The sequence below is a fragment of the Callithrix jacchus genome, chromosome 12, assembly GCF_049354715.1.
Source record: "Callithrix jacchus isolate 240 chromosome 12, calJac240_pri, whole genome shotgun sequence".
In the NCBI taxonomy this organism is placed as follows: Eukaryota; Metazoa; Chordata; class Mammalia; order Primates; family Cebidae; genus Callithrix; species Callithrix jacchus.
Window position 1 is genome coordinate 43,370,053 of NC_133513.1, and position 25,770 is coordinate 43,395,822.

At 48.3% G+C, this 25,770-nt stretch overlaps 1 protein-coding gene across 1 annotated transcript; it reads right to left on the reverse strand.

The window, feature by feature from the left end:
• Nucleotides 1-9,452: 9,452 nt before the first annotated feature.
• On the reverse strand, nt 9,453-20,860 carry LOC118146275 (pulmonary surfactant-associated protein D-like). The gene is made up of 6 exons (XM_078345417.1): nt 20,821-20,860; nt 18,294-18,503; nt 14,296-14,412; nt 13,908-14,024; nt 12,329-12,412; nt 9,453-9,942 (listed from the first exon to the last, which is right to left on the reverse strand). The coding sequence occupies exons 2-6, from the start codon at nt 18,424-18,426 to the stop codon at nt 9,650-9,652; spliced, it is 744 nt and encodes a 247-aa protein (XP_078201543.1). The 5' UTR covers nt 18,427-18,503; nt 20,821-20,860; the 3' UTR covers nt 9,453-9,649.
• Nucleotides 20,861-25,770: the final 4,910 nt, after the last annotated feature.

Below are 25,770 nucleotides of genomic sequence, written 5' to 3' on the forward strand. Positions count from 1 at the left end.
GCCCCTACCTCCCCAAGCCTATCACCAGGTCTACCTACCTCTGCATACTCCCCACTAAAAAGCATTGGCTCTGGCTGACCCCAGAGGCTCTGAGTGAGGAGTTGGGGTGCTTGATCATGAACAAAAGGTCCTTCATAAAGGATCCTAAGCTGTGTTCTAGGACACCAGGGGCCCTACAGATGTTGAGCCCTAATACAATACTCTTGCTCTGCCAGGTATTGGATTATATGTCACCATTCCCCCTCCACTACCCGAGTCCTTACCTGACCACTGAAACTAAGGGGGCCCCAACCCCAGTCACCATTACTACACGTCATTGTATTTTCTTCTAACAATTATGGTTACCTGACATCATCTTGGCCATCTGCTCAAGTTATGTCAGTGTTGCAAAGTCATTAGGTTTGAGGAATCTAGCTGAGGTCGGTGGCTCATGCCTGTAACCCCAGCACTTTGGGAGGCTGAAACGGACATATCATCTGAGCTCAGGAGTTTGAGACCAGCCTGCGCAACATGGCAAAACCCCACCTCTACTAAAAATAGAAAAAATTAGCTGGGCATGGTGGCGCACACCTGTAATCCCACCTACTCCTGATTAATCTGAAACAGGAGAATCACTTGAGTTCAAGAGGTGGAGGTTGCAGTGAGCAGAGACCATGCCACTGTGATCCAGCCGGGGCAATGGAGTGACACTCTGTCTCCAAAAAAAAAGAAGTGAGGATTCTAGAATCAGACTACCTGGATTCAAATCCTGGTTCTACCAATTTGCACCTGTGTGACCTTGGGCAAGTCACATACACTCTCTGTGTGTTAGTTCCCTTCTTGGCAAAATTGGAATCATGACAGTGTCCACCTTCAAGAGTTCTTGAAGGAATAGATGAACTGATATAAGCAAAGCAATTAGGACAGCAATGGCCTTCAATAAATGCCATGCAAACATTAGTCCCTGCCGTTGTGATTAGTACAAGACCATATCACTCGCCTCTGCAGTCCCAGTGCCTTGAAAAGAACTGGAAACTGTATACACACTCAATCAATAACTGTTGAGCGAATAATGAATGAATAATAAATGTATGCATCTGAGTCCTCCACCAAGATGTGTAACCCAGATCCCTTCCCTGGAGCTTAACTCAGCTCTATGCTGGATCCAAGAGAGAAACAGCAAAACTCATTTTGCTGAGTATGGTCATGGGTACAGCCTCCTTTCTCTGATAATTGAATATCCCTTGTGCAGCCAGTGCTGTGGCCTCATGCTGCCCTCTGCTGGTTGCCTCCAAGACAGGGCCAGCAAACCCAGAGAGACTCAAGCCCAGCTGGGTGAGTGGTAGGGATCCCATGAGCACCTGGTCTGCAACTTCGGATGCTCCTGCTTTTCTCCTCTCCAGGATTCTCCAGGCTGCTTCGCTCACTTGGGTTGTGCTCCCACCCTGCAGGGCCAGGGCCAGATGCACCCTTCCACTGCGTGACTGCAGTCTTCAGCAGGCTGGATCCTGACAGCCGTCACTGCCCAGCAAGCCCCTGGGACTGGTGGGATTCTCTGCTACTTGTCTAGGTATCTGTCTTATTTCCAAGCCTAGAATGTGAATTCTTTAGGGCGGGACCCATAGGTCACCCCCACAGCTCTCCTTGTCTTCCCCTCCACAGGTCTCTGTGTCTGAGGCAATTTCAGAATCCCCTCAAGACAAGACTTTGCTGCTGCTCTTGCCTGAGCCCTGTCAGGGCTGGATTTGTGAGCTCCTCTCTGGGTTCCCTCTGCAGACTTTCTGAGTATCTCTTGAAATGCAGTCACTTTTCTTTTAGCATCAGCAGGGAAAGAATCTGGACTTTTCTCTGAATCAGGTTCTTTTGGAGGATACTACTAAGTATTTGCTTATGATTTTCATATGATGACCCCCACATCCTTTCAAAAGTACAAAGGGGGTCAGGCTGGGAACCTGTATGTAACTCAGGACACCTTGGAGACTCTGCCTGGAACCCATTAGGCCACCAGCAGAGCATCCAGTGCACAGAGGGATGGTGGGGCTCTCCCAGGGGTCTCGAATGGAGATGACACTGTTGTTCCACCAGCCATCAACCTGTGCTCCAAACTGTCCTTGTTTCTTGTTCTTGGGCTTCCTGTGAAGCCAGCTGGTGGAAGTGTAGGATTCTTGCAGAAATCCCAAAAGGTGCCTTCACTGAGCACATGATGAAGCTTGGCGCACCCCTTGTTGGGTTCCTGCTGGACCTGCAAGGCAGTGCCCTCTTAAGCCAAGGATGACAAACATTAGCACACATACTGACCCTCTCCTCCCCCTTATCTGTGCCAGACACAGCTAATCAACTATCTCCTACACAGCCTAGCAAAGACCCTGAAAGCCATTTAACCTCACAGTCATTACCAAGGGATCTGAGATGGTGTGGGGTTAAGGACTCATTGTCTAGCCCTCCAGCCCTGCCCAGTGCTCCTGATGTCTCCAGCTTCCTATTCCCATGAGAATCTACAGCCCTGACAGTCACAGAAGTACTACCAGAAGCCATATGCCAAATTGGGTGTGAGACACTTTTCCCCAGTGAGATAGCATCCACTGGAGAGCTCACCTTGACCAGCTGTGCTGACCCTTTCCTGTGCTGTCTGCAAGCAGTTCCTGTGTGGTCATCTCCCCCACACTGGTTCCCAAGCACTCCAAGGGCAGGAATCAGAAAAGGTCTTAAACGTTTTGGATTTACTATGTGAAAAAGGTCTGGAGAGTCCAGAGGTGGAAGCTCCCAACCATGGCTGAGATGGAGGAGAAGGCGATGAGAGATGGTTTAACATCACACTCACTGTTATGTGGTCATGCTTGCATAATGCATCAAGGTTATGAGCTAAATTCCACATCAGATAAAAAGCAGTGCCACTTTCCTTCTCCTTAGCCAGGGAGCTATAAACCACTCTGAGCTTCAGTGCAAGAGTATAGAATCTGACCCCAGGCCACGGAGCAAAAGTGAGGGAAGGATGGGGAGGGATGCCAAATTCCCTGAGTTCTTGCTGCTTTCAATCCTGATCAATTCCTAAAAGAGGTGAATATGTTATCTTAAAATTCTTTTTGTCTATTTCATGTCTGTGCTCCTTTCTTATCACTACCATTCCGTATGTTGGTTTTTTTCTACTTACCCAGATTTATTAACAGGTATTTGTCTAATTCAACTCTTAAAAAGTTCGTTTCTAAGATAATTTATTATCTCTATTACTGTTTTGCTGTTGTTGTTGTTGTTGTTGTTGTTGTGACACAGGGTCTTGCTCTGTCTTCTGGGCTGAAGTGCAGTGGTACAATCATGGCTCACTGCACTTCCTGGGCTCAAGTGATCCTCCTGCCTCAGCCTCCCGAGTATCTGGGACTACAGGTGCACACCACCACACCTGGATAATTTTTATTTTTGTTTTGTAGAGACAGGATCTCCGTATGTTGTCCAGTCTAGTCGTGAACTCCTGGCTTCAAGTGATCCCCCCGCCTCAGCCACCCAAAGTGCTGAGATTACAGGTGTGAGCCACCATGCCTAACTCATTTGTATTACTGTTATTTGTTTTATATTTCATTAATTTTTCTTCTATATTTGTTTTGTCCTTCCTTTTTTTTTTTTTAAAGATGAACACTTAGTTCAACTGCTTTCAGTCCATGTCTTTTTTGTTTTTAAATGTTTCATAATGAAAGGAAAGTTACATATTTCCTCTGAGTATAGCTCTCTCTCATAGATTTTGGGGTACATATTACTGTTTCATTAGAGGTTTAAAAGTTACTACTAAGATTATGAAGTTTTCATGTATCAGTACCATTGCCCATTAGCATTTCTCCCTTTGTGAATTTCCTCTTCTCATTCTTCCATCATTTTCCTGTTTAGATATTCACCACTTTCTTATTGATAGTCTGTTCTGTACATTGCAAATACATAACCATTTTTCTTTTATATTGTGTTTTACTTTTCAGTAGAGAAGTTTTATGTATTTTTTATGTAGTCAGATATATCGATATTATCACTTTGGGTTTTCCTGATAGCATTCTTAGATAGCCCTGTTTCCCTCCAAGACTACATAAATTGTTACTTATATTTTCTTCTAATTTGTATATGTAATAAAAAATCTGATTTTACGCTTCCTCTAAATGTTTAACTATTTAACTCAGAATTATTCATCGGTAAGTCATTGTTTTCTTATAATTTTAGCGTTCTCTTTTTATCATGCACATAGGATATATACGTGTATATATATATACATACTTGAGCCCATTTTTAGGCTTTCTGTTCTTTTTCATTATTCTGCCTATTTCTGTGTCAATAATATACAACTTCAATTATGCTAATTTTATAAAACCCTCTAACATAAGATGAGTCCAGTCCATTCTAATTATCTTATTTTAAGCAATTTTCCTAACCCTTGAGATTCATTCTTTCATGGGAGCCTTAGAATCACTTCCTGAAATCCGCACAGTTTCCTCCACTCCCTCTTTTCTTTCCTGTGAATGTTTTATAGGAGTGCACTAAGTGTCTAGGTTCTCTGGGGAATCCCCATCCCTCTCGTCCTCTCTCTCTTCTCTCAGGCCATGTCTCTAGCTGGAGGCCGGGCATCCCCTTCCTGCCCTGATCCTTCCCTGTGGTCACAGAATGCATTTGCTCAGCCTGAGGTTGTCATCTGACCTCTCAGCCTTGGCCTGGCCCCAGGCACTTACACCTCAAATGAAGTACTAAGAAAATTAAAAAACAAATATGTAGAAAGGCTGGCAATGAGGCCACTGTGCAATTTCCTCAGATCAAAGGGCCTAGAGACATCTTAAAAACACTTTATTCAGCCCTACAAACAGGACTTACATAAGGACCATTCTGCTCAGTCCCTCCCTGTGGCTCAAAGGTGTTTCAGCCAGGTAGTCTAAGAGTACCTACAGCCTCTGAAGTAAATAGAGGGCAAATATGTTCATATTCAAAATGTATCCAGGAAGGGCACATCCCCTTCCTGCTCTGATCCTTCCCTCTGGTCACAGAATGCATTTGCTTGGCCTGAAGTTGTCATCAGACCTTTCAGCCCTGGCCTGGCCCCAGGAAGGGTGGGCTATTGGCATTGCAGTAACAACCCCCAAATATCCCTCAGAGTTCAAGTCCATTGCCTAGATCCAGGGAACCCCCAAGGGCAGTTGTTTTCCATGCATTTGCTCAGGTTCCAGAATGTTTGCACAACAAATTTATTATTATTTTTGAGACAGGGTCTCACACTGTCACTCAGGCTGGAGTGCAGTGGTGCAATCTCTGCCCACTACAACCTCCACCTCCTGGGTTCAAGTGATTCTCCTCTCAGCTTCCCAAGTAGCTGGGACCACAGGCATGCACCACCACACCTGACTAATTTTTGTACTTTTAGTGGAAACAGAGTCTCACCCATGTTTGGTCAGGCTGGTCTTGAACTCCTGACTTCCAAGTGATCCACCTGCCTCAGCCTCCTGAAGCCCTGGGATTATAGGTGTGAGCCATTGTGCCCAGCCTTGTACAACTTTATATCCACCAATCCGTCTGCAATCATAGAAGACATGGCAGCAGACGAGAGGGCATTTCAGAAATGTATACCCAGTCTTCTGCTTCTCCCCAGGAGTGACCCACATCACAGGTTCATGCCTGCCTTCAAAAGTCCTCTCAGTAAAAGACTGGCAAGAAACAGTAAAACCAGGCCAGGCGTGGTGGCTCATGCCTGTAATCCTAACACTTTGGGAGGCTGAGGTGGGTGGATCACCTGAGATTGGGAGTTTGAGATCAGCCTGACCAACATGGAGAAACCCTGTCTCTACCAAAAATACAAAATTAGCCAGGCATGGTGGCACATGTCTGTAATCCCAACTATTCAGTTGCCTGAGGCAGGAGAATCACTTGAACCCAGGAGGCAGAGGTTGTGGTGAGCCAAGATTGCGCCATTGCACTCCAGCCTAGGCAACAAGAGGGAAACTCTGTCTCAAGAAAAGGAAAAAAGAAACAGTATAACCTACCATCAGCCTGCTATTAGCCATAGAGAGTCCTCAGAGTCACAGACAATTAGAGTGGACAGTAATGAAGACTGTCTTGGTCTCTGAGTGGCTTTGTAATTGCACAGAAGTCTCTCCTCTATTCTCATGGTTAAAACTCTTATCATCCATTCATTCATTCTGAATCCACTTGTTGAGTGCTGCTGTTGTCCACTGCCAGAACAGTCCTGCTGTTTACTTATCTGTTATGTTAGGGAAGGGAAGGGCTGCAGGATCATGAGGGCATGACTAGCCATATCTATCTTTGTATCCAATGCCTTGACATACAAATTAAGACTGCATTTCTCTAAGAGAGAACTAGTTTCTTTGCTCTGGGTAGGTAACTTGAAAAGGTCAAGCGCATCATTCAACTTGAACATTAAGGTGAACATCCAGAAAGGAGGAGTGGTTGAGAATGCCCTGAACTTACACAACTCAAGTTTCAGTGATGTGTACCAAGGGGATTCAGAACATAGACAGGATCCTAGAAAAGCAAACATCAGAAGGCTCTGCATAGGCTGCTCATTATGGGATGTGGGCTGGGTTGGTGACAGAAGGTTGAAAACCAGGAGGAGACTTGAGAATATACTTTTCGCCTGGTGCAGTGGCTCACGCCTGTAATCCCAGCACTTTGGGAGGCTGAGGTGGGCAGATTACCTAAGGTCAGGAGTTCGAGACCAGCCTGATCAATAATGGTGAAACCCCATCTTTAAAAAACAAAAAAGAGAGAATATACTTTTCAACTGAATAGGGGTTTCTCTATGAAACTGCTATGAAAGTCCTCACTTCAGACATGGATGGGTCCCAGCCTGCTCTTATGGTGCCCATGGTGAGAGTCACAATGTCACCTGAGAACATAAATCACTTGACACACAGGCTACTAAAAGAAGGATTCTGGCTACTACAGTTGAGGCAGGGCAGACACTGAGATCTATGTTGACCTTGGCCCATGTGTGGTGCAGGGGAGCCCTCTGCACTCAGGAAGGGTTAGAACCTGAGTTTCTGAAACAACTGCTTCAGTCCTGCACCAATGAGCCTGGGCCTGCAGATCTCAGAAAGCCCTCCCTGCTTGTTCTCTGTGCTAGAGAGCAAACCAGACCCCGTGGCCCATGGCACCGATGGATCTAAAGCTCCTTTTTGGAGTTTGAAGTATCCACATTCCAGGCCTTCAACATTATAGGAGATTTTTTTTCTCCACACACTTCAACTACTCTGCCCTTTCCCTTACCAAGAGGTAGATTTGGCTTAAGTATTGGGGTGGGTAGTGTTCACTTTCAGGGGGTCTTCCCAGACCATCATCCTCTTCCATCTGTCCCGGTGGCCATATTGTACCGTGTGGTCCCACTCTCCAAGTTTATTTGATTGGACCAGAGGTGGGCGTCTCAGACAGATAGACTCCTTTCCACAGGAGTTTCAAACTGATCCCATTGGAGAGTTTCTGATTTCTGTGCAACGGCCTCTAGGACACATGATTCTCAATGCTGCATAGTCAAGAGACCAGGAAGCAGAGGAAGCTGGTGCACAAAGGAGGGAAAGAGGCAAAGACTCAGAGAGAAGCAGAAGCCAGGGAGAGATCACCCGGTTACCTGAGCCCCCTAATCCTTTTTGAGCCCATTTGGAACCCTCTATTAATCGAAAAAATACTTCTCTTGGCTTATGCTAGATTCAAGTGTTTTCTCTTACTTGTAATAAAAAAGCTGTTCTGTGTGCCCTTGATGAATGTGCTTAGGTGTGGTCTCTGAGTAGTTTGTTCATTATTGTGTAACGGACTTGTATTTCAGAAGCTGCCAGAAATTGGGGATTGTTTTTTTCAGTAACTGGAGAAAGATCTTAGCAGAGAACCTGGGCTGCATGCTGTCTGGATGTGTGGCTTTTGTTTTATAGACATGCTGTCCAATATATGAGATGTACTTGTAGGAGTGTTGGGAAGCAGGTGGGGCTTGGGGGATCCCATCCAGAAAGAGAAGTCTCCCGGGTTTGTGTGAACCAAGGAGAGAGTGGCTGGTTTTCTATCAGGAGAGAGGTTATTTGCTTGCCCCTTTTATGGGGCTCTGGTTCATCCAGGTGCCACTGCCATCTTTGGAACATAGGTGTTATTTAAATCATTATGTGCAACAATATGTCAAATCAACTAAATATGCATGATCTTTGGCCTATATATTTACAGGCTAAGTGTATAAGCTTTAGGGTCAGAATGATCTTGCTCATGACTCTGCTGTAACACTGACATCCCTCGTGTTCTTGCACAGTTTCATCCCTCTCTGTGCTTTGGTTTTCATATTTGGAAAATGAGGAGGAGGATTTAACTAGATTATCTCTAAGATAGAGTGGGGAAAGAACATTCCTGGAATCACCAGGCAAGAGGATTGGAGGTGAATTGGAGCTTGGCCAGAGACCCTTTGTTCCAAAGTTCCCTAAGATTTCAGATGGCTTTAGGATTGTGCAGCTGGTACATCGTTCATGAATCAAGAGGCAGTCATGTTTATCAAGGATGGAGAAAGATTCTGTGTGATGCAGGGGTGAGGCTTACAGAGTGCAGGACCATGTGGCCTGACTGGGGAGGCAGACATTCTCTGCCAGGTCACCCTGCCGTGATGTACAGCTTCCTGGGCTCAGACCTTGAAATAAGAGGCGCCATGGAAGCTGGGAGTCCCCTTTTATCCCTGGGCTCCAGCCTGAATTGGCTAGAGGAATCTGGGGTTCAGGAAGAGTTGCTGAATAGAAATATACCTGGGGGAGCCACGAGCCTGCAGAAGGAATTGGAAGCAGCAGACAGGAAGAGCTCATCTCTGGAGTGAGTGTAAGGAGAGAAGAGAACTGGGAGTTAAGACTTCGGCACTGCACTTTAAGTGGTCAAGGAGAGAAAGAGGGATAAGCTAAAAGGAATAATAAGGGGCTGGGCACAGTGGCCTACGCCTGTAATCCCAGCATTCTGGGAGGCCAAGGAAAGTAGATCACTTGAGCCCAGGAGTCAAGTCCAGCCTGAGCAACACAGCAAAACATCATCTCTACCAAAAATACAAAAAATTCACCAGCGTGGTGGCATGCCTATGGTCTCAGCTACTTGGGAAACAGAGGTTGTGGTGAGCCCAGATTGCACCACTGCACTCCAATCTCGGTGACAGAGTGAGACCCAGTCTCAAAAAAAAAAAAAAAAAAAAAAAAAGAGTAAGAGCAGGCAAGAGTGTATCCATGAAGCTGGGAGGAGAAAGTCCTTGAAAGAAGAGGGAGAGAGATCCGCAGGGTCAAATGCAGCTGATGGTTTGAGAAAAGGGGCTGAAATGAGTCATCAGGTTTGAGGACAGGAAGGACATTGGAGACCCGCTTTTTCCCTTATAGGGAAAGCAGGCTGGCCGCTTCTTCCCCTGAAACGACTTCCAGTGTGAAGGCGGCCTCACATTTCACTCTGCAGTGTCCTGCAGCAGCCCTCCCTTTTGGCCACCTACTGTAGAGAAGTCCTTCCCAGCACAGATGGTCACCTTTTTATTAGGATATTGGCAGCATGAGGGGCTAGGCCCTGAGTTGCTGGTCAGGATCCTGAGCCAAGCATTGCCCCACCCACCCCAGTTGGCTCAGAACTCACAGACCACAAGACGCTTTTCTCCACAATCCCTGTCATCCCACTTGCCATTGGTGAAGATCTCCACACAGTCCTCTCACCCGCCGTCATTGTTGGGCTCCCCTGGGGCCCAGTTGGAATAGACCAGAAGCTCCCCTGTGGGGTAGGTGAACTTGCCCTCGGTCTTGGAGTCAGTCGTGCTCAGGAAAGCAGCCTCGTTCTGAGCTATGACCAGCTGTTGCAAGGCGGCATTCTCAGCAGCAGAGCGTGGAGAGGCCAGCTGCCCACCAAACTGTGTGCACACCAGCTGTGCCTCCGCAAATGGCTTCACAACACCTGCTGTCTTGAAGATCTTCTCCCCAACACTTTGGCCATTGGGGAAGAGCTCAACTAAGAGAAGAAAAGAGTCAGGTCGGGGTTATGGCATCACCTGGCCAAAGCTCAGGGGCTCCGAGACATCTGCGCATCTATCTGAGCCTCTCAGACCTCCCAAACAGGTACCACATCAGGACGCCGGAAAGAATGCAAGAGAGACACTATTCCAGAACAGCCCCACCCCATGACGTACCCTGCGAGGTGACACCATGCTTCCCACTTACAGATGAGAGCACAGGAGTTTAGAGAAGCTAAGAGGCGCAAAGTCACACAAGCAGCAAATGTGCAGTTAGGGATTCAATCTCACTCAGTTCAACACCAAAGCTCAGACATGCTCTTCTATTTTGGCACATGCTGTGTGCCAGAATCAATTTCTCGATTACTATGTAGAACTGAGCAATTTTTCCCAAGTTGATGACGGTGTAGACCAGGCCAGTTTCTGAGAGTAAAGAAAACACCTTGCAGCGAGCCCACTGTCACCCTGTACAACAGTAGGGAATGTGGGGTTGTCAGAGACGGTCTGCACTGTGTGATGGGGTGAGGAAAGGGGAGAGCAGGAAGAGGAGAGGACATCTGAAAGTTGTCAGATGCTGATCTCTGCTCTGGGTCTAGCCTCATGTCAGCCTCTTAGTATGCACATGGGTGATGCCCCAGCCAGTCAGCAGGCCTGGGAGGTGCTGAGGGAGTGGAGGAGGGCATCTGAAAGAGGCATGAGTGAGCAAGATGCAGGAGAGTGGTGTCAGTGCTGGAGACAGCCCTAGATGGGAAATGGAGGACCAGGCATTCCCATCCACCCTGGCAATGGCTGTTGCGTGGGAAAGGGAAAGTCACGTTCCTTTTCAGGGTTTCCATTTCCTCATCTCTAAAATGAGGACTCAGTTCACAAAAGCATTGCCTGTGTGATATGTCAAGTGCCTCTTTTTAGTCTGTCCTTGTGGCTCCTGGGCCCATACATGGAAATCTGCAAAGTCAATGGAAGCTCCAGAGAAGGCTGTGCCCCTGGCCTTGTTGGCCTGCTCAGAATGCAGGCTGCACCCTGACCCATCATCCATAAGATTCTCCACGGGCTCAGGGTGGCACCCAGAGCAACCCTGAACAAAGCCAGCATAAGAGTTCATGTGCCATTACTAGGTTTATGTGCTACGTGCATATATGGGCATACCTTTGAATATATGTGCATCTATCCAAAGGTACATGGGAGTATGTACGGTTCATCTGGATGTGTGTGCTGTAGAGACAACATGCGAGCTCATGTATGTAGATGGAGGTGGAGTGAGTGATGGTGTTTAAGTGCACACACATGTGGTGGCACATATGCCCATGTTCCTCTGTGTGTTTCTGTCACTGTGCCTCTGAGTGAGTGCAAGCATACGCAGAAAGGGAAATACACCAAATGCTTGAAACTCTCGTCTCGGAGCTTGAGTACTTAGAAGCCAACCCTGTGTCGCACCTAATCAGCCCCTTTGTGCTCCACTCCTTCAGAAAACTTTATTTTTTATTTTTTGGCTCAATGAGATTTGCCTGAACTCAAAGCTGATGTCAGGAAGGGCAGAGGAGAGTAGGGGCAGTTGGGCACTGATGTGGAGATTGTAACAGGCACCAGGCATTCAGGTGTGTGCCCCTGGAGGCCTCTGACTTTTCAGGATTCCAGGGTTAGGGCAAACTCGCTGCTCTAAAACACCTCCAGAGCTGCAAGGAGAGCCCAGCAGTGGCTGGGGCCCAGAGGCAGCCTGCCTTGTCTGAACCGGAAGCACGTCTAAAGTGAGATATCTGATGGTCATATACCAAGGTCAGGTCCCCACCTGCCTTGTACACCCAGAGCAGAACCCCAGCCCTAGCTCCTAGAACAGCACCTGGATTGGATTCTCTGCTGCGTTGGGATGTGCAGCAGTATCACCGGGCACTCCCATACCCGGCCCCCAGAGGTAAGAAGCACAGCCCGTGTTGGGCAGCCCCTTGTTTATCAGAGGAACCAGCACAGGGAGGCAGGAAACAGACTCCAGTGAAGCGCACTGGACTCAGGACAACAGTTTGCTTCAGAGCCCAGGTGTCATTGAGGTCGGAGGGTGGTTCAGGAGCTTGATGGCCTTGACTATGCTACTACCAGCCTGGTGAGCTGGTGATAGGGGCTACATCCTCCTCCTTTTCCACCTTGGATCTACTTCCAGCTCTGGGAGCCAGGTGGCTGCCCTGCTCTAGCCCCATCCCAGCCTGAGCCCTACTTTCTGCCACAGCCCAGGTCCAGCCCTACACAGGTCCCAGCTCATTCCCAGCCTAGATCCTGGGCAGGCTCTCCCTCAGGACCAGCCAAAGGTCTAGCCCCACCCAAGGCCAAACCAAGGTAGAGATTTAGTCTGGGGCCCAATGCCAGTGCTGGGCCCAGGTTCAGATCGAAACTCACCTTTCTTATACTGAGAGAAAGCAGCCTGGAGGTGCTGTACCTGTCCCTGTAAGGCCTCAACCTGCTGCCTCAGAGAAGTGACATCTGCAGGGGAGAAAATAGCCGAGAGAAGACTTGTCCAGACAATGAAGGAAGAACTCAGAGTCTGGGCCCAGAGGGAACAATGTCTAGTTGCAAGCACATATTATGGGGCTGACCCACAGCAAGCCCACATTGGCTGACACAGCCGGCCTCTGCTGTGCAAGGATGTCTTATGGTTCTGCTATGGATACATTGGTCCCTGTACTTCACTGACACTGAACCAGATGACACTGTGACTTTAAAGTCTTGGAATATAATGGTGTCTCCACTGGGCGGGGAGTTGAGGGCAGGAATACACACTCATGTGTTTCCCATTCACTGGGTTTTAATGCCTATGACTTGGGAAGGCAGTTGCGGTTCTCCCAAGGGTCAGATGGAGAAGCTGCCCATGTTGCTTTCCCATGAGTACTAAGTGGCTAAGACCAGAGCCCAGTGCTCCTGCCTTCCAGCCTGTCCACCGTTCCTGAGTTCCACCCACCACCTGCCCTCAGTGGGGCACACATCCCAGAGGAGGGGCTGCCCTGAGCTAAGGAGGGCTTCCTCTCTGCCCACCCATGCCCAGTGGGGCTTCCCCGACACCTTTGTTCCCCTTCAATCCTGGGGGCCCCCTGGAACCTGGACTTCCCTGGGGACCCGTGGCTCCAGCAGACCCTGGGGTGAAAAAAGAACTGGGTGAGCCATGTGCCCATTTCTTAGCAAGTTTACCTTCCCGTACATGAACTAACTATCCTTATTGCCCAGAAACAGACAGTCCCCAGTACCAGCTATGCAGCTCTCTGTACACGGACTGTCCCTGTCATCCAGCAATCAACCCCGCTGTATAAACTGCCCCACCCAACAACCAACCTTTCCTGTATCCGGACTTCTCTGCTGCTTAGCACCGCACTCGCCCTAGACAGGAACCATCCCCAGAGCCCCCTCATGCACCCTCCTTGGATATAGATTCTCCCTGTGGTCCAGCAATGCCAGCTCTGCCTTTGTGGGTGTGGGGGTGTAGGCATTGACAGCTGCAAGTGGGCACAGCAGGCACAGGAGAACTGGACCCAGCCCAGCCCCAGCTCTTTCCACTGCTCACCTGCTGCCCCTGTGTTTCCAGGGGCTCCATGCTCACCAGGGGCACCTCACTCTCCCTTAGGACCTGTGGGGCCTCTTGCCCCGGCCGAGCCCTGCATGCCTGGGGCACCTACTTCTCCTGAGGAAGGAACACACAGGAACAAACCCAGCTGAGAGTGCATTCAGTGGGTGTGGTTTTCTTAGCTTTTTACCCAAAATGTTAAGGTCAGAGAAAGTAGGGAGACTATACTTGCTTTCTGGGGCCCTCTGTGGAGAGTGAGAGGAAACTATTGCTATTGTGGGGATTGGGAGAGTGCGTGGCAAGGCCTTTGTATCACTGAGGGTCTGGGCCTTCCCTGGTACTCTGAGCACTCCTCAGGTCACATCACGGGCCATTATCCTTCTTCCCTTCCACTCTCAGACCAACCACAGACCAGCCACTTACCTTTGGGCCCAGCTTCTCCTTTCGGGCCTGGCTTGCCCTGAGGTCCTATGTTCCCCTGCTTCCCCAAGGGACCTTTTCTTCCAGCTGGACCAGGCACACCAGGAGGTCCTGGAGGTCCTAAGGAAAAGCACCAGCCCAGTCAGTAACATTGAACCCTCTTGGCAGGAGGAGCATGTAGTAAGGTGAGGGTAATAACAGAGGTCTGGCAGCTGCGTTGTTGTCCTCCCAACAGCAGTCCCCATCTTTCACACATCGTGAAATGACCCAGTGCCACCTTCAGACAACCTTTTTCCTTCTTCCTGAGATGGGCACTGTGCGTGCCCGCTGGCACATCCTCGCAGCCACACCACCACCTGGAAACACCTGAAGTCAATGCCCAGTTGCTCACCACTTGGCCCAGTGTCTCCCTTTGGTCCAGGTTCTCCAACGGAGCCATTGTCCCCTTTGGGCCCAACTGGGCCAGCTTGTCCAGGCATCCCTGCTTGCCCTGTAACTCCTGGCAAACCTGTGGCAGCAGAAGAAATGGACAAAGACCTGGTTTTAGATCCAGGAAGGGCCATTCGCCTGCAGGATCGGCCCCCAGCCTTCCTTCAGGGTTCTGCAGAGTGTGCGACTTCCATCATCACACACCGGGTCCAGTGGCGATCCAGGGAATGGGTATTGGCATGCCCACTCTATAGGTGAGGAGGAAGCTTTCCAGAGTTGGAGGTGGATTAAAGCCGACACCTGTCTGACTTTCTATGAGGTGCTCCTTCCCCTGCCCCAAGGCCACTGCATTGATGGCAGGCAATCTGTCAGCTCTTACCTGTGATCCTACACTTCTTGCTTTTCATATATATATCAGGGAAGCCAACCAGAAGTGGCACCAGACGGGTAGTGCTAACTTGTTCATTCAGTTATTGGTCCATTTGCTCATTTATTTGTTCACTAAGAGCCATCTATGCAGCATCTACATTATACCTAGCACTGGGCCAGATGCAAATCTGAGCTTAGCCTCAAGTCCTCAGCAAGGGGTTCATCATATACTGAGACAAGGGTAACAGGAGAGGAAGACAATGCATGAAGGGTCCCTCATCTCATCCGAGCATCCCCACCCCAGCACACACACACTCAGAGCTGTCTTCCTCAAAGAGAAAGTGGAATTTTAAGGGCAAGGAATATTTAGGAAGATTTGCAGAGAGGAAGTGACATTTCAGACTTGTAAACCATGCTCCCATGGCAGAGGAGGCCAGGCCTCTGTGGTGGCCGGGGGTTGTGGGGGGCACGAACGTGTGGTTGTGATGAGAGTAACGATGAATTTGCTGGATGGGTGGAAGATTCTGTGCTTGGTGTATCCCAGCAGCACCACTACCTCGAAACATCTGAATTCCATGCCCAGTGGAATTCCATGACCTGGGTCCGGCTGTTGGTTACAATCCTTATTAGGGATGAAACAGAAGAACAGAGGGTTATAGGACAGGCCACACCCTTGACACCCAACAGCACATTGTGCTGAAGGCAGGATGTCCTGACCTCAGGTGGAGCCTCGCTTGGGCTTCACCCTGGCCAGTCCGGCAGCAGGAAGATAGACCAAGAGAAAAACAGCACTCTTCAGAAGGGAGCTTTAGAGCCCTCCTGTTCTTGGCACACAAAGTGTGGAGGCCATAAGAGCACCAGAGTGAAGGAGAGGCACCACCCCAAACCCTGCACCTGTGCCTTTCAAAGCACTCATGTGTATGTTAGTGTCCCCAGAGACCTAGCCCTGCACCTGAGTGCCACCTGAAGTGGAGCTTTATGGCCCAGCCCATAGCTGTCTTGACTCCTAAAACCCCTCCTCCCCTTCCATCTTCCATTCACTCATTCCATACATATCTCTGGAGCTTCTGCTACATGCCAGCCACTGTCCTAAACACTGGGGATAAACAGCCCTTCTCTGGGGAGCTTCAACTCTATCTCGTAGAAACAGATAATAAAACATTAAAAATGTACAACACATGGTATGTTAGATACCATGCCACAGGGAAAAGTAAAGCATACAGTGTGTTGGGGTAGGGTCTGTTTTCAGTAGGCTGGTCCGGGAGTGCCTCACGGAGAGGGTGATCGGGGAGTAAGGCCCTGAAGGAGGTGAAGTATGAGCCGCAGGGACAGCCATGAGAAGAGCAAACAGCAAGGCCTCAAGGAGGGAGGGGGCTGAGCATGGGGCCAGCAAGAAACTGTGTGGTTGGAGCTGAGTAGGGGTTGGGGCGCTGAGGTCAGAGGAGCAGCAGGGGTGCAGGGTGGTCCTGCTGGGACTCATGGGCTGCTGTAAGGTGTGTGGTTTGTCCAAGGGAGACAAGCATCCCTGGAGGGACTCTCCCAGAAATCTTTCTGGGCAGGAATGCTGGAGGTGCTGAGGAATAAGGAATTGTTCCCCCCAAAGGCAGGATCTGGGTCTTATTTACCCTCCATTACATGTCTTAGTTATTGGTCAGAGTAACTCAAGCTCCACCCTCCACCTCTGCTCAAAGGTCTCTTCTTCCAAGCTTCAATTTTCCTTGTAGCAGGTTCTGGGGACCACATGCTTCCAACTCCTCAGGGGTGGTCATCGGGTACACAGACTTTGGCCCCACACAGACCTATAGGGTCAGGATTCTGAGGTTGCTCCAGGCCTCCCAGGACATCCACCCTCACACCTGTAACAGTGGAGTGACTGGAGAAACTGCAATTGAGGACCCAAAGCATCCTGCAGCCCCACTGTGTGCTGTCCTCCGTCCAAGTACTCACCCAAAGCCAGGCCTGCAATGTGCATGGGGTGAGGCACATAGGTGGGGAAGGTAGACCTTGACCATGCTCCAGGCGGCAAACTTGGAGGGTCATTGTGGGAAAGATCCCCGAGATTGGAATCTGGGGCCCCCACTGGAAGCCAGATGAGTTGGGAGTCTCTGAGAAAGAGCTGCCAAGGTGAACCCCACCTTATTCTGAGTTCCCCACTGGGCAGCCTTCCCCAGGCCCCATCCCATTCACATTGGGAGCCACCTTCTGTCTGTAAGGGACAGGCAGATGCTCACTCACCCCTTACCCCACAAAGCCTGGGGATGTTGCTTCATCTTTCCACAAAGTTAAGGACTATCTGATCCCTTTGAAGCCCTGCCCACTGTCATAGAGGTCCCTTGGTTCGTGCTGCTGGTTCATGGAATTCTCCTTTCTTGAAAATAAGACCCAGATCCTCCCCTACAAGAGGGAGCAGTATTTCCAGGAACAATTCCCTGACTCATCAGTACCTCTGCTAAGCCGAAGATGATTCACCTATTTGGTACAGCAGGAAATGCAACTTTATCCCAAAGACTCAATAAAAAATAAAGCTTTTGGCTCAATTATTCACCACTGAGTGGCAGATATCATTCCTAGTAGCAGATAAAAAAATGATACTGAGGGTCTTTCCCAGGTGTGAAGATGGAGCCAGCCATCAAGCCCAGGCCAGCCTGGTGCAGAGCCCTCGTCCTTTCTGCCTCCAGAAAGGTTGTTACTTAGCCTCTCTGCATCGTCGTTTTCTTACCTGTCAAAGGAGATTACTATGTCCCCTGTAAGACACTTGGGAGGATTAAATGAACGACTCCAGTGAATGCCCAAGCACTGGGGTGGACAAAGAAATGTGAGTGCCCTTTCTCCCTGTAATGTATTAGGGCAAATCCTCTTGAGTAGGCTTGAGAATGGAACCATGGAGCCCCATCTTTTCTCACCCTTCATACAGTGGAATTTAATTAAATATTAAAAATATTTAGGCAAGGCACAGTGGCTCATTCCTGTAATCCCAGCACTTTGGGAGGCCGAGGCAGGCAGATCACGAGGTCAGGAATTAGAGACCAGCCTGGCCAACATGGTGAAACCCCATCTGTACTGAAAATACAAAAATTAGCAGGCTCCGTGTTGGGTGCCTTTAATCCCAGCTACTTGGGAGGCTGAGGCAGGGACTCAGCTTGAACCCAGGAGGCCGAGGTTGCAGTAAGCCAAGAATGAACCACTGGCCTCCAGCCTGGGTGACAGAGCAAGACTCTGTCTTGAAAAAAATGAAAAATACTTAATGCCCTTCACAGGCACCATTTAATTGGAATGAACAACTGCTAACTGCTGGCACAGGGCTCTAGAAGGCCCCCAGCATCAGTAATTCACCCCGTTTGCTTGCTCTTGGGATGGGAAGGATCTGGGGATCCTAGAGGAGGAGCTAGGGCAGTTGGGTGCTGGAGGAGCACATGGGGGCTCAGCACAGCCACCTGTTTGTCAGCTGGTGGAGTAGTGTGGAACCCACCTTCGTGGGAGGAAGAAACACATCTCCAAGACTTCCATAACAAAGTACCCAGAGTTGCTGGGCTGGTTACAACTCTAATGACCGCTCCTTCCCAGCAGGATAAGCCCATGGCCCCACACTACCTGGGTCCCCCTTCTCTCCCCGAGGGCCCTCTCTCCCATCCCGTCCATCGCGACCAGGCAGGCCACTCTCCACTGAGCTGCACATGACCAGGGTGCAAGCATTGGTCACTGTTCTTTGGGAGTAGGTCCTCATTTCTGCTTCCAGGTAGCCCAGGGGCTGTGTGAGCAGGACCAGTGCAGAGAGGAGGAAGAGCAGCTTGGAGAGGTGGCCTGGAGAGGTGAACAGAAAGAGAAAAGACATGCTCATGCTTCGAGGACATGGTTTAGGGCTCGGCTCAGCTTCTGGAAGTGATGAGAAGCCCCCACGTCTGCCTTCTCTCTGTAGTGGGGCCCAGAGCAGCAGGAATCCAAAAGCAGTTTAGGGACAAGGTGGGCACATGATCTGGGCAGAAGGCATGAGTTACCCAGCTGGAACTCTGAGAGAGGTTGACAGCAGCCTCCCCCTATTCCCAGGTGCTCATGTCTTCTCTTCTTGTGCCTTCTCTTGGGCACTACTTTTCGCACAGTGGCTAGAATGTAGCACTTCTCACTGGGTCCATCTGTCACATCAAGAAAAGTTCATTTTTCCTCTGGGCAGGACCCCCCACCACTCCCTAGACCACCCACCTGTCTGTACCACTGAGGTGATTGGCTTAGCACTGACAAGGCAAGCCTGTATCTACTCACTTGCTGCCTTGCATGGATTCGTACTGGCGCTGACAGTGCTGGTCTGACAATGAGCCAGAGCCCTGAATGCTTAGTGATGCCCTTCCTGAGCACAGGCTGGGAGGGTGGTGCACATTTGCCTGGCAATTTGCCATTCCTGAATCAGATGCTGTCTCTAGAGGAATGTCCCAGAGGGAACTCAGGTGAAAGTTTTCAGACACTAAACTAGCAGCAGGAGAAAGCCTGAGACACCTAGAGTTCTCCCCAGACCATCTGAAAGAGCTTGGAAAAGAAGTCTTATGTGGAGACCAGCCATGGTAGTTCATGCCTGTAATCCCAGCACTCTGGGAGGTCAAGGTGGGCAGATCACTTGAGGTTGGGAGTTTGAGACCAGCCTGGCCAGCATGGTGAAACCCCATCTTTACCAAAAATACATAAAATTAGCCAGGTGTGGTGGTGTGTGCTGTAATCCCAGCTACTCAGGAGGCTGAGGCAAGAGAATCACTTGAACCTGGGAGGTGGAGGTTGCAGTGAGCTGAGATTATACCACTCCACTCCAGCCTGGGCAAGAGAGAAAGACTGTCTACAAAAGAAAAAAAGTCTTATGTGGAAAGAGGACATGCCAGGTAGGCTGAGTTGGGCAGAAGGCTAGTTTTGCAGGTAAGCAAGAGCAACTATCCAACAGGGCACCCATTTACCATCTAAGAGGGTCAGGAACTGAGAGCAGGACCTGGTATATTCCCTGTGTTGGGCATCTTTTCTCTCAATCAGAAACTGTAGTTACGAGAGTGAAAAGAGCTGATTAGATCTGCAGAGGCTGGGAACACAGCCAGAGAAACTTGCGCAAAGAAGGGGGTCGCCAGGCCAAGTGGGGTGGTGGCAAGGGAGGGGCTTCCTGCCCAGAGGAGTGCTTTCTTTTCTAACTACCGGTGATTTGGGGCCGTGGACGACCCCTATTTCTTACTAGCCTCTTTCAATTTTGAAGTCAGCACTTCCTGAGGTATCCTCATATCAATCATGAGCCCAGCCAGAACAAGGGCACTGTTCTGTGGCCTGCAGCTGCCTCAACCCTGGGGCCCTGTGCCTGAGTCTGGGGAAGAATGAAAGGCAATAGGCATTCTGTCTGCAAGCTCAAGATGGCACAGAGGCACCACCAGCCACTGCGGCATGAAGGACCCTTGGAGAGGGCAGACCCCAGTTTTCAGACCCAGGATTCAGATGAGGCATCTTAGCTGGGGCAGCAGATGGAGTGGGCAGAGCCGTGGTCCCCCTCAACCCCTGCAGTGCCCAGTTTATGCTAAGCTTTCAGAGTACACTTTCAGTGAAAAGAGTGTCTCCTCTGAATATGGGTTGGAAAATCAGAGACCTACCCCAGTAAGTATATTTTTTTACAGTAAAGACCTGAAGCTATGAGAAAGTAATTTGCCCTGCTTTTCCACAGGCAGTTGGCACCAGGATGGGTTTAGAACCCCAGCCTGTGAGTGCCTAGGTTTGTCTCTCCTCCACTGTCCTTTCTGAAGAAATCAGGGCAGAAAACAGCCTAGAGAGAAATTAGAATTGCATTTTTCCACCTGAGGCTTCCACACAGTACAGTGGCATCTGAGGTCTAGATGGTGTCACACCCCCTCCTCCACCCTGTGACACCCCCCACCTCAGAAAGCAAATGCCCCCCTGGGCTGAGGCTACTGAATAAGGGGCAGAAGAACACCGTAAGACCTCCTGGGCTCCCCACCTCCCGTGTCCATGCCTCTTAGACCAGAACAGCTACGCAGACCTTCCCTTCCTCCACGCCAGTAGGTTGAACTGCCCAGGTGGGCAGGGGAATATTTACAGGACGTGAAGAAAATTAAAAAAAAAAAAAGGCAAGAAGAGAGACACTTACAGGTTTATTCTTCTTAGGCCTCAGGAGCTCCGAACAAACTAGCCTTTGCTTGGCAGGCACTCACTATTTATGCCCGCCCTGCACCCTGAGCTGCCCAGCCCCAAAAACTCCCTTCAAGAAGTGGGGCAATTTTCTTCTTTATTGACTCACTCACTCTTATCCCCACCTGCGTTCCAGAAACCTGCCACTGATATTCACAACACTATGCACATCCATCACTAGAGTTTGCAGACCACTATCAGGCCTTGATCTCAGCTGCACTCTTCTCATCGCAGCTCTGTGAGTTAAGTGGCATCATCAGTGTCTTTAGTTTATAGATGTCCAGAAATCAGGAGTCTGGAGACCACTGAGTTGCACGATGACCTGCAGTGATTGCAAAAGCAACTCATAACTGCAGATCTTAAGAAACAGGACCTGTTGTGTCCACTTCTCCTCTTCCTTCATCTCAACAGTACTGCCCAGATATTGGGAAAGAATGGGAGCTGCTCAGCATACCTGGGCAGGGGTGGGGCAGATGGAGTGGCTGCAGAGGCAGCAGCATGTGGGGGCAGCAGCTAGGGAGCTGCCACCTGAAAAGAGTTGCTCTTTTGCATGCTGCTCTAGGCCTCAGAGAGCCCCTGCCTTGCTTGTCTTTTGTGGAATGGATTTCCCTTAGTAGAGCTCTGCCTTGCCTTGTTCAAGCTTGTTCTCCCAGCCATCTTAGCTGGTGTTTGCCTTGCGCACTGCTCTAGTGACTACTTAGGACCCCTCAGCTGTTGCTACTCTTATCCAATCTTATAATCTATATATCTTTTCTTTCTTTTTCTTTTTTTCAGACAGTCTCACTCTCACCCAGGGAATGCCATAATGCACTCATAGCTCACTGCAGCTTCAAACTCCTGGGCTCAAGTGATTATCCTGCTTCAGCCTCCTAAGTTGTAGGACTATAGGTAAGTACCGTCACACCTGGCTAATACTTCTTTTTAATTTTTTATACAGATGGAATCTTGCTATGTTGCCCAGACTGGTCTCAAACTCCTGGTCTCAAGCAATTCTCCTGCCTCAGCCTACAAAAGTGCTGAGATTACAAGTGTAAGCCGTCACACCCAGCACCAATACGTATCTTTTAAGTGGAACATTTACTCCATTTATTATCAAGGTTAATATTGATAGGTGATGTTTTGTTCCTGTCATAATTGTTACCCAGTTGCTTTTTAGTCTCAATTGTGTAATTGCTTTATATATTCTATGAGCTTTTCACTTTAATATGCTTTTATGATGGGGAGTATTTTCCATTTATTTTCATGTTTAGAACTTTAAGCATTCCTTGTAGGACTGGTCTAGTGGTGACAAATTCCCTTTTCATTTCTTTCTAGGGAAAAACTTTATTTCTCCTTCATTTATGCAGCTTAGTTTAGCAGGATACAAAATTCTTGACTGGCAGGGTTTTGCGTAATTTAAGAAGATTAAACATAAGACCCCAATCTCTTCTGGCTTGTAAGGTTTCTGCTAAGAAGGCCATTGTTAGTCTCTTGGGTTTTCCTTTACAGATTAGACAGTTCACCCTTGCTGCTTTTAGGATGTTTTCCTTCACATTGACTATGGAGAGTCTAATGATGATATGCCTTCATGAGGTTTCTCTTGCAGAGCATCTTCCAAGTGTTCTCTGAGTGTCTTCTATCTGGATGTCTAATTCTCTAGCAAGACCAGGGAAGTTTTCCTAAATTATCCCCTCAAATAGGTTTTCCAGGCTTTTAATTTTTTTTTTCTTCTCCCTCAGTAATGTCTATATATTGTGTGTGTGGTGACTTTACATCATTCCATATTTTTCAAAGTCTTTGCTCATTTTAAAAAAATTATTTTTTCTTTATTTCTGTCTGACTAGGTAAATTCAAACAACTGGCCTTCACACTCTGAAATTACTTATTCTGATTGATCTAGGATTTCCCCCCCTTTTAAGGTGTGACTGCATGTTGTGTATGATCATTTGGCTTCAACCTTATGTGCCTTCTGTGGATCAAAGCTCTGTGTGAGTTTCTTGGTTATAGATTGCTTTTGTGTAGTGGCTTTATTATGCTAATTGTAGTAGCAATGTATTGGGCATATGAGCAGGAATACTACTTTCTGAGGGGCTAGGAATGAGTAGGTCTCAGGAAGTTTATTCTCAATCCTTAGCTCTATGCCCTCTGTCAGCCTGTTTTTTATTTGGTTGTGCAATTCAATCTGCATCCCAATAAGAGCTGGCTGTGACAGAAGCTGATGGGTATTTGATCTTAGTTTTCTGGGAGGGGATTTCTGTTGTCACAGGAAGTTAGCTGGTCTGTGGGTGGCCTGATTCCCTGAAGGGGACACAAAGCTTCAGACGGGGACACAAAACTGAGTGGAGCTAAATGACCAAGCTCTCCCTAGGAAACCCCAGTGATGAGCAGAAGCACCTGCCCTGATGGGGGTGGAAAGGGGAGCTCATGGTGAAATGCACTGATGTCTCCACCAGAGTGGGAAGGAGTGTACCAGCTCCACATCCTGGGCAGGCAGGAAGGTAATCCACTTTCCTATCACACCCTTGTCACAGAGCTTGTGACCTTCAGTTCAGATAGACATTGTCCTTCATCTCTAGGCTGCAGTGCAATGGAGGTCTGCAGAAAACACCCATCCTGTGGCTACCACCAAAATGGCCTTGGGTTAGAACCTCTTCCCTCAGCAGCTCTGATATTCATGTGCATTCTGTTATGGGAATGCTGCTGCTCCATACGGGGAGGAGGATAAACTCTGACCCTCGTACAAGCCTTGGCCACTAGGCACACCATCAATGGGAGTGCAGCTCTCCCCCAGTATCCCTGAAAAACCATCCCCAGGTGCACTTCTATCAACTCCCAGTAGGGACAGCCAAGGGTCTATCTGGAGCAGTGAGTGAGGGGGTAGGAGAAGACTCCCTTTCCATGTTTATTCCCAGGCACCAGTGTCACCTACCTGCCTACTGGTGCAGAACCACACCCCTCCCCTTCAGATCCCAGCACCATGCCTATATCTCTACTGGGAGGGGGACAGTCAACCTCTTATCACAAGTGGGAGCTCTCAGTCACAGGAGAGCAAACAAATTATTGGTTTATTTTGTCTGAAGGGGTATGTTGGCACACGTACTCTCCATTCTCCTGAGGGCTAGACCTCCAGGAATCCCATAGCTCCCCAGAGTCCCACCTGTCCCCTATGGGGTTTGCAGTCTGAGTTCTTGGGAATGTTTGTGGAGGATCTAGTGATGCAGAAACATGGGGCTGAGATTCCCTGGGAAGAATAGAGACCCACAATGGGTACATAACCAGTGTGACACTTGCCACTTCAGCTCAGGTTCTGGGGAGAGCAAGTGAGCCTACATGAGCTGAGCACCCAATGCTCTTCCCTCAAGAAGTTCCCAAATCATCACTGACAGCAGTGCCTGGGCTCATAGGTGCAGAGGGGCTCTCCAACAAGTTCAGCAGTCTGTAGTCTGCCACAGGAGTGAGGGGAGCAACTCCCCCACCTACCCTCTCCATGGAACTCTATGTTCCTTGGGGATCAGTCTCTGCCAAACTCTTGCTTTCTTCTTTTTCTGCACTACAGCTTTTTCCTGTGGGTTCTCCAATAGGTCATGTCACTCCTTCCTCAGTATTCCACTCAGACCATGATTATTCAACTGCAATTTTGGTTCTTTGTTCTGAGGAGAACTGGTGTCCAAAGTCTCTAGACAGCCATCTTGGGGAAAGGAAAACTACTTGTCTTTATAATTACCTTTACTAGTGAGACTTATACTTTTGTATGCATTTATGTTTCTGCTTAACCTCTTTTCATTTTAACTTCAAGAACTTTCTTCAGCACTTCTTGCGAGGTGGATCTTGTGGTGACAAATTCCCTCAGTGTGTTTGTCTAGTTTTTATCTTTCCTTCACTAATAAAAGACACTTTGCTAGGTATAGAATTCTTGTTTCTATTGCTAGGTATAGAATTCTTGATTGACAAGTGGTTTTTATTTTATTTTATATCTTTAATATATTATTTAATTCTCTCCTGGTCTGCAGGGTTTCCACTGAGAAATCTGGTGATAGTCTTTTGGAGGTTCCCTTTTATGTGACAAGTCAATTTTCTACTGCTGCTTTCAATTTCGTTTCTTTGTATTTGACTTCTGACAAACTAATTATAATGTGTTCAGTATAGACCTCTTTGGGTTCATCCTATTTGGGGAATTTGGGCCTTCATGAATCTAGATATCTATTTCCTTCCCTAAATCTGGTAAGTTTAAAGTTACTATTTCTTTAAATTGGTATTCTGCCCCCTTTCCTCTCTCTCCTACTTCTGCGACACCCATTATACATAGATAAGTTTCCTTCATGGTGTCCCACAAGTCCCATAGGCTTTCTTTACTCCTTTTTTATTCTTTTTTTTCTTTTTGTTCCTCTGATTAGATAATTTCAAATGACCTACCTATGAATTGCTAATTCTTTCTTCCACTTGATTGAATCTACTGTTGAAGTGCTCTATTCAATTTTCAATTCAGTCATTGTAGTCTTCAGTTCCAGGATTTTTGTGGGGTTTTTTTTTTATGGTTTTTTTTTGGGGGGGGGAGGAAGGCAGGAAGGAAGGGAAGAAGGACGGTAGGGAGGAAGGAAGGGATGAAGGAAGGAAGGAAGGGAGGAAGCGGGGAGGGAGGGAGGGAGGGAGGGAAGGGAAGAAAGGAAATCAAGCAATGAAAGAGACATTGCCGACCTGGATCTAGAGGTTTACAAGTTGATTTCTTTTTTTTTGAGAGAAGGAAAGAAAAAATAATAATAAGTAAAGGAGAGGAAGAAAGAGGAGAGAAAGAGGGAGAGTAAATGGAAAGATTGCTTTATTTTGAAAAAAAATTGGGTATTAATAATGGCCAATCAATGTTTCATTTAAACTAATGGGTAGGTGTGATGTGGTATTGACAAGAATGTATATTTTGTGTATTTGAAGTGGA

Excerpts from the sequence above, each read along its gene's own strand:
- LOC118146275 (XM_078345417.1), bottom strand. The coding sequence starts at position 18,426 with ATGAGGACCTACTCCCAAAGAACAGTGACCAATGCTTGCACCCTGGTC. Across the intron at positions 14,413-18,293 it reads GGGAGAGAAGGGGGACCCAG|GTTTGCCAGGAGTTACAGGG; the intron begins GTAGTGTGGGGC and ends CTGCTGCCACAG. Across the intron at positions 12,413-13,907 it reads AGGAGAAGCTGGGCCCAAAG|ATGTCACTTCTCTGAGGCAG; the intron begins GTAAGTGGCTGG and ends TCTCCCCTGCAG.